The sequence below is a fragment of the Conger conger genome, chromosome 2 (assembly GCF_963514075.1).
Source record: "Conger conger chromosome 2, fConCon1.1, whole genome shotgun sequence".
Classification (NCBI taxonomy): domain Eukaryota; kingdom Metazoa; phylum Chordata; class Actinopteri; order Anguilliformes; family Congridae; genus Conger; species Conger conger.
The window spans coordinates 21005271-21013351 of record NC_083761.1 but is presented as its reverse complement, the minus strand read 5'-3'; the positions used below and the strand labels follow the sequence as shown (position 1 = coordinate 21013351).

The 8081-nt window shown below is 43.8% G+C and overlaps 1 protein-coding gene across 1 annotated transcript; it reads right to left on the bottom strand.

Annotated features, from left to right (window-relative positions):
• Positions 1-838: 838 nt before the first annotated feature.
• npm3 (nucleophosmin/nucleoplasmin, 3) lies at positions 839-7997 on the bottom strand. Its single transcript, XM_061232098.1, has 6 exons — positions 7805-7997; positions 7486-7571; positions 4490-4609; positions 4128-4221; positions 1524-1638; positions 839-1338 (listed from the first exon to the last, which is right to left on the bottom strand). Exons 1-5 carry the CDS (start codon positions 7875-7877, stop codon positions 1538-1540), a joined length of 474 nt encoding a protein of 157 aa, XP_061088082.1. The 5' UTR covers positions 7878-7997; the 3' UTR covers positions 839-1338; positions 1524-1537.
• Between the last annotated feature and the right edge of the window lie 84 nt (positions 7998-8081).

Sequence of the window (8081 nt, the reverse complement as noted above, 5' to 3'; positions counted from 1 at the left end):
GCTGCGCTTATTGCATATTGGTAGCTGCTGTTGCCGTGTCACTGCCTAGGAAATAATTGGGGGCAACTGTTATTTAAAATGGATCCAGCCAGACAGCACAATCTCATGTGCTCCCCCTTGAGGCCAGCTTTGGTTCCTGCCGACTGATCTCAAAGCACTTAAGAGGATCGGGTATTTGCTTTGCATTACGTAACGCTGAAATCAGACCTTTCCCAGATCTCATAAAGGATCACGCTGACATATGCAAGAAAACCACCTTTCTTCCCTTCCAAGAACTCCCATTATATAACCTGAGGAACTGTGAACAATTTGTGACCTACCACTGAAATTAAAGGTGAGCTTCCTGTTGGGAGTACACAATGGGCACGATGACCTCATACGCAGCCATGGCAACAGCCTACTAGATGGATGAGCTGTCAGTGGTTGTGACAACACGGTGCTGCTAGAAGACAGGCCTCACCTGTTTAAACATAATATAATCCTTGGTTAAGGTAGGGGCCTAGTTGAGGGGAGCACCCTCTGAATGTCTGATGCAGGCATTACAGGACTAGTGCATTGCTGTTCAGATGGGGGACTTGGGGGGGGGGGGGGGGGGGGAGGGGGGAATAAAAACTCTGGTCTAATTTTCATTCAAATGGAAGATGGTCTTGGTGTTTGTAATATCACGAAGCAGATGATGGGTATATCTGACCTTTGGGGAGGGGTGGTTTGAAAGAGCACCCCTTTTTCCCCAATTTCACATTATATTCTTCAGAACATAAACTCAAAGTGTGTTGGGTCTGTGGAGCAATATGTAACTAAACCCTTTCTGCCAAGGCAAGTGAAGAGAAAAAAGATCTTTTTGAAAATGGCACAAAATTTTATTCACATAATGTATATAAATATACAAGATTGGTTGATGAATCTCCAGTTGGCTAATGTTAAAGACCCAAACCAGCCCCCCATCCACCAATCCCTTACATCGGTGCTGTAACCACAAAGGAGCTCGACAATGCACATGCTTTCCTTTGTCTGTTTGTCACAGTTAAAAAGAAAAAGGCATGCAAAGCACACAATATGTACATACACACACAGTTGAAGTTGCACGGTAACAACAAAATGGACTGTCCATTGCTATCAGAGAGCAGAACAGTTACCCTCTTGTTCAATCTATAAAATGTATTTATTTTTTCTCTTAACTGTGGCTGAAGATGGACTTTGTACTCCAAATTGTAAAATGTGTTAAAATGCTAAAAAATTTAAAAATGTAAACCACTTTAGAGGTACTTGGCTCCAACTGTGGAAAAACTCAATTTCTCCTTCACTGAAGACCCTCCACATTCCTTGGTGTGGCTTGAACTGCATGATAAGAAATGTATTACACACACAACTTACCAATAACGAATCCTAGTAACAAAACTTGAACTTACAAACTGGATTCTAAACAAAATAATCTAGTATACATCCTACTGCCACAATTTCCTGCCATGTTTTGGACATATGGGCACCATTAAAGAAAATCGTAATAGTAATTTGAGACGTACCTCAGAGACATCAGTCAGAGTTTCTGCTTCTTCTTTGCTGGCTTGATGGGGATGATGTCATCATCAATCTCTTCCAAATCCTCCGATACCTCAGAGTCTGTATCATCCTCAAAGGCTGGGGAAAGGGAGGTGGGGGTTGAGGGAAATCAAAGGTACCTTGCTGCCATTCTCCTGCCTTGTGCATTTACCATAATCATAAAAGAACACTGTGATGGGTCTAACACCCCCACCCCAAAACTGAATAATTCATGTCCTGTCTTCCACTGTTTTGACTGAAGCTTGGGAAGGTGACCTCGTGTATATCATTAGTGAAGCCAAATCATGCTCTGGCCCCATCTGCGGCGGTTTTTGCACCGATGCTGAACTGTGATAAAAACGTCTACATACCTTGCGCAAATGCTTGGTCCCTTTAAACAACAACTTTACAGGACTGCTGTGAGATCTGGAATGTGAATAGCCAGTGTGGTTTTGGAATTGTACTGTAGACCCAACTTGCACACCACCCTCCAGAGGTTGCCTGGGCCTTTCAAGCAATGTTTTGGAGACACTCAAAAAGGATAAACCGAGTGCACCCCCTCCTAGGTGACATATCTTAAGCGCTAGAATCTTAGGATTCAATTCCAGACCTTAAAAGGTACAAAAGGTAAGATTTTTGTGTTAAAAGCTTGAAACCTTGTTACAAGAACATTGTAAATCCCTTTACATGATCCCTTTAATCATTGAAAAAGCACCCTCTGCCTGTGTTTATAGTTCTCAAATTTGGGGGCAGGGGGGTTGAGGGTGTTTGTCGCTGCAATTCCTCTGTTGACCATTAGAAGTCTGAAATTACCTATTGTACCTATAAGGTTAATATTCTCCAGTACTGGCTTCACAGAATTGTGCATGTGAATGGGGCCTGAATGCATTTTCTGGTCTCCACTACTGTGGTTGAACATGCAAAGTTTTATTTGACAATTTTTTAAAGAAAGGGCAGATAGACTTATCAGATATAGATATAGCCTACATTTTTGTTATTCGTTTCCCTGCTGCACATGTAAAGTTTAATTTTGTAATTAAAAAAAAAAATATGTCAATGTTAAGTTGTCTGGATCTAGCCTATGCCTGTTTTTCTTTTTTCTTTTTTTATATGGCAGCAATTCATTTTTAATTAAAACTATTTTTTCATAAACAGCAGTAGCTGTTCCAGTATCACACAATGTTTTATTGAGAATTCTTAGCATTTTTTCAGATTTCAATAAAGAGAGATTTTTTTGAATCCGTATGAGTGCAATTTACTGTTCCTTAATGGTTGTAAAATAACGAAAAATCTAACAACCCAGAAATGCTATTCTTGCAGTGTGATTAATAACAGGCTGTGGAATAGTTTGGTTGCACAGTGATCTGTACCAATCCTACCAAGCATATTTTAACTGGATATACCCTCAGTTGCATTATATGGAGAAAGTAAATGGTACAAAAGTTTAGGCAAGAACCACAGTGTTTTGCACCTCAAACTAGGAAAATTACATTAAAAGAGGACAAAATCCTCCTGCACAGAATTCATTTCCCAAATGTATCTGAGATACAATTACAACGTAGGGACGTGTGTCATTTAATGTACCGTTTTAGACAGGATTGGAATCTCTGAAATATTATGGAGGTGGGAGTGGTGAGTCCAGAGTTCCAGACTCTTGTATAAAGGCAGCTGCCGATACAGTGGCTAATTTGCAGGACAGCAATCTCTTCATTGATTTATTTTAATTATTTATTTTTTGATAATGATAATAGGATCATCAGGCAGTCAAAAATGTATAAAACTTCCATGATATCCAGCAGACTGTTGGACCGTGCTTTGGGATGATAAGGGAAAAAAGATCCAACGTCACCAGATTGCGGTCAATTAGTCCTGTCCGAATAGGGCCACAGAAACAAAATAACAAGTGGAAGCAGCTGAGCTGAAAATCGACAGGGAGGAAAACTGCCCCTTAAACTGATTATTGGTCTTGACCAATTTTTAATCAATACCCTTAAAGGAATACACCAAGATTTTGGGAAATATAATTTTCCCAGACAAGATGTTTGATTTCATTTTCATTTTTGTACATTCACTGGCTCGGCTTCCACGTTAGCATCACGTGTTAGCTTTGCATAAAGACTTGAAGCCTATAGGAGTGAGTAGCATACCTCCTTCAAAGTGAAGAAATACACCTTACAGAAACTCCGAAGGTTTGCAATGCGAGCAAAAGATTGAACATGGTAAGCTAGTTATCAGAGTGGCGTATCTTTTATCATCAAGTGTACTTTGTGATTAAAACAGATTCTTCAACATGGACCTACCTGACTCTTTCCTTCATCATCCACTGCTTTTCGGCAAGTTTACTGCGATAAGTGTTGTGCCTCTAGAGCACGGCTGTCCAATCCTGCACCTGGACATCTACCGGCCTGTAGGTTTCCATTTCAACTACCAATTAACAAGCTCAATGAGACCTCTAGCTGTTGAATGAGGTGTGCTTTGTTAGGAAAAACAAAAGGTAGATGCCTAGGAACAGGGTTGGGCAGCCCCGCACTACAGTACGATAAGCATACCCCCTCCCCCATCCCACTAGGGGGCACTGTTAGTCTCACCGACAAGATGAAATCCGCTCACACAGACGGGTCCCGTTCCAGACTTGAGCCTGAAAGTCACAGGGGCCTTCACCTCAAACTCTCCCATGCTCACCTGCCAAAATAAACAGAACAGTTCAGATACGGTACAATTCATACATGATCCATTGCATATCCATGAACATAAGTCTAGTCCACAAGGTAGATAGGCCAAAGCTGTAGCTACATACTGAGACATCTAAAACTTCAGGAACTACAGTACCATGACAAATACAAATTCAAGTCCTATATTAAAGTACAAAATACAACAAGGGGCTAAAGATAAGAAAGAGTGGGGTCATTATGCCATGACGACTGTGCGAATGGCATGAGACAACAGGTACCATGGGCAGGCAGGAAACGTGAAGGTTGGCCACCGGTACAGAAACCTTCTTCCCCCGGTGATTCAGGGCTGTCACCTCCACAACATTGCTCTCTTCCTTAGCGCCAGTTCCCAGACAGACCTGCAAAAGGTGGACTTGGTTGAAGAAACACATTTCCATCACACGTAGGTATGGTCCGCCTTCCAAATTTCAAACATGGATATTCCATTTGGCCAAAGTGCCATGTCCATTTTTTTTTTTAATGGAACTTTTCAATCATTACATTACATTATTGGCATTTGGCAGACGCTCTTATCCAGAGCGACGTACAACAAAGTGCATACCCATAACCAGGGATAAGTTCGCTGAAAGACCCTAGAGGGAAGTACAATTTCAATTGCTACCTGTACAACAAAGATAAGGACGAGGGCCATTTTTTTTTTTTTTTTTTTTTTTTTTTTTTTTGAGAACAAAGAAACAAACAAACAGCAAAAATGACCAAAGTTAACCATCCAAACACTGCTTACCTAGCCAACTAAGAATACCGATACACAAAGCAAGTCACAGAGACAACAATTAAGGTTCACAGGGAGGTAGGGAGGGATGGGGAGAGGTGCTGCTTGAAGAGGTGTGTCTTCAGCTTGCGCTTGAAGGTGGGGAGAGATTCTACAGTTCTGACCTCAACGGGGAGTTCGTTCCACCACCGTGGAGCCAGAACAGACAGTAGTCGTGAGCGTGATGTGGAGGTTCGGAGAGGGGGAGGTGCCAAGCGGCCTGTGGAGGTTGAACGAAGAGGTCTGGCAGGGGTGTAGGGTCTGATGATTTTTTGTAGATAAGCTGGAGAAGACCCTTTAACTGCTTGGAAGGCTAGCACCAATGTTTTGAATTTGATGCGAGCCATGACAGGCAGCCTGTGGAGGGAAGTAAGCAGGGGGGTGACGTGTGAGTATTTGGGAAGGTTGAAGACCAGACGAGCTGCTGCATTCTGGATGAGTTGGAGGGGTCTGATGGCAGACGCTGGGAGGCCAGCCAAGAGGGAATTGCAGTAGTCCAGGCGGGACAGAACCATCGCTTGGACCAGGAGCTGGGTCGAGTAGGGGGTGAGAAAGGGGCGGATTCTCCGTATGTTGTATAGGAAGAACCTGCATGACCGGGTCACCGCCACAATGTTCTCGGAGAGGGACAGTCTGCTGTCCATCACCACACCGAGGTTCCTTGCACTGGGTGACGGCGTGAGTGTGGTATCCCCGAGGGAAATGGAGAGATCCAGATGGGGAGAGGTTTTAGCAGGGATGAATATCATTTCAGTCTTGCCTGGGTTGAGCTTTAGATGGTGGTTGTCCATCCAGCTCTGGATGTCCCTCAGGCAAGCAGAGATACGGGCTGAAACCTGCGTATCAGACGGCGGGAACGAGACGAAGAGTTGGGTATCGTCCGCGTAGCAGTGGTAGGATAGCCCATGTGCAGTGATCACAGGGCCCTGGGGAACTCCTGTGGCGAGGGCCGAGGTGTCGATACCGAACCAGCCCAGGCAACCTGGAAGGAGCGACCAGAGAGGTAGGACTCAATCCAGTCCAGGGCTGTGCCACAGATGCCCGTTGCTGACAGAGCAGACAGGAGGATGGAGTGATCCACAGTGTCGAAGGCAGCAGAGAGATCTAGGAGAATGAGGACAGAGGAGAGGGAGGCTGCTCGTGCGGCATGGAGTGACTCACTGACGGAGAGGAGCGCAGTCTCTGTCGAGTGGCCCGATCTGAAGCCAGACTGATGGGGGTCTAGCAGGTTGTTGTTAGAAAAGAAAGAAGAAAGTTGAGTAGAAGCGGCTCGTTCTATAGTTTTAGAAAGGAATGGAAGAAGAGATACCGGGCGGTAGTTCAGGATGATGGAGGGATCCAGAGCAGGCTTTTTTAGCAGCGGAGTGATGTGGGCCCTCTTAGAGGATGCCGGAAAACAGCCGAAAGACAGGGAGGAGTTGACAAGGGAGGTGACAAATGGGAGAATGTCAGGTGTGATAGTCTGGAGAAGAGAAGAGGGGATAGGGTCAAGGGCACAGGTTGTAGGGCGGTGGCAGAGCAGGAGTTGAGAAACATCAGAGTCTGTAAGGGGGGAGAAAGTGGAAAAGGAAGGGATGGGCCTAGAGGGGGGGGAAGGGCACAGTGAGGGGGGCGGTGGTTGTAAAAGATCTACGGATGACTGTGACCTTCTCATCGAAGAAATCAGCAAAGTCATCAGCAGAAAAGGAGGACTGAGGAGGAGGAGGCGGTGCATTGAGGAGAGAGGAGAAAATAGAGAAAAGTTTCCGGGGGTTAGAACCGGAGTTCTGAATTTGTGTTTGAAAGTATTTTGCTTTGGCGGCAGTGACAGCGGAAGAGAATGCCGCCAGGAGAGACTGGTAAGTTGTGAGGTCTGAAGCGTCCCTAGGCAGTCCCTAAATTTGTATATCTACCAAAGGGCCAAAAAAACTGAGGGTGGACATGTAAAAGGAGATAATTTCTAGTCACTTGACAACTGGTTACTCCTTGACCTGGTGTGAGCAGAGTAATCACTAGATTCATTTTTATATTAGATATACCAGCTGCATTACTGTAGTAATAATCTAACTGGAAGACTTAGCCCATATTTAACACATTAGCCATCCATCAAAGGTCGAGGGTTCACCTGGATATCTGTAGTCACTCAAGCCAAGAACCTTGCTTCACCAAACAGTGATCATTATAAAATGTATTTTTGGGGCGACTATTATTTGACTTCATTGCGGAACGTTCTACCCTGCTATCAGTTGTGAAAGAGTACAAACTCACGAGGCATGCATGGGCTTATTGCATACATAATTCCTCTGCCTGAAAAATCAGGAAAGAATAACATCTCTGCTTAGGGTAGAAGCTAAGCACACTGCTACTCTTAGAGAAAGGAAGTTCTCACTCTTTCATCCACAATCAACGCAAACTCTGTTAAGATTAACAATACATCACAGTTTTTCAGACGTAAAAAAATCAGGAATAATATAAACTACCCACCGTCCGGATATCCAAATAATGTTCTACATCTTCATCTTCGTCTCCTTGAAAGGTGTAGAACGGGACTTGCGAGGACAACTCGCAGCCTACCAAACAAATAACATGTTTTAACTGTGTATAAATATATCACATCGCTCATATGAAATAACGCATCTGAGATTGTTTATAACCAACCAATTGAAGTGGCTAAGCAATCGCAACATTTAACGACGACAGGACGTAGCAAGAAAATTCCACGTGTGTTACCTCTGGCTAAATGCGCTAACGCAAGATAGAATCATAACTTACAGAACATAAGTTTGCGGGATGGGAAACTTACTGAAAAAATAGCTTTCCATTCTTGTTCGACCTGCCCTCCCACTCTCTGACGATTCATCCTCCATGAACGACATTTTAACAGTCAATTTTGAATCCGAAATTGAATTTTGCTAGCTAATCAGCTAACGTTAGCTGTTTTCAATTGCGCTGTCGACAGTCAATGAGGAAAGCTGCCGCGTCGCAGAAAGTATTTCGTCAAAATGTTAGGCCCTAGGGGAACGTCACTAAATTATATTATTTACAGATATAGATCGTTGATCCGTACGCTTTACAACAAA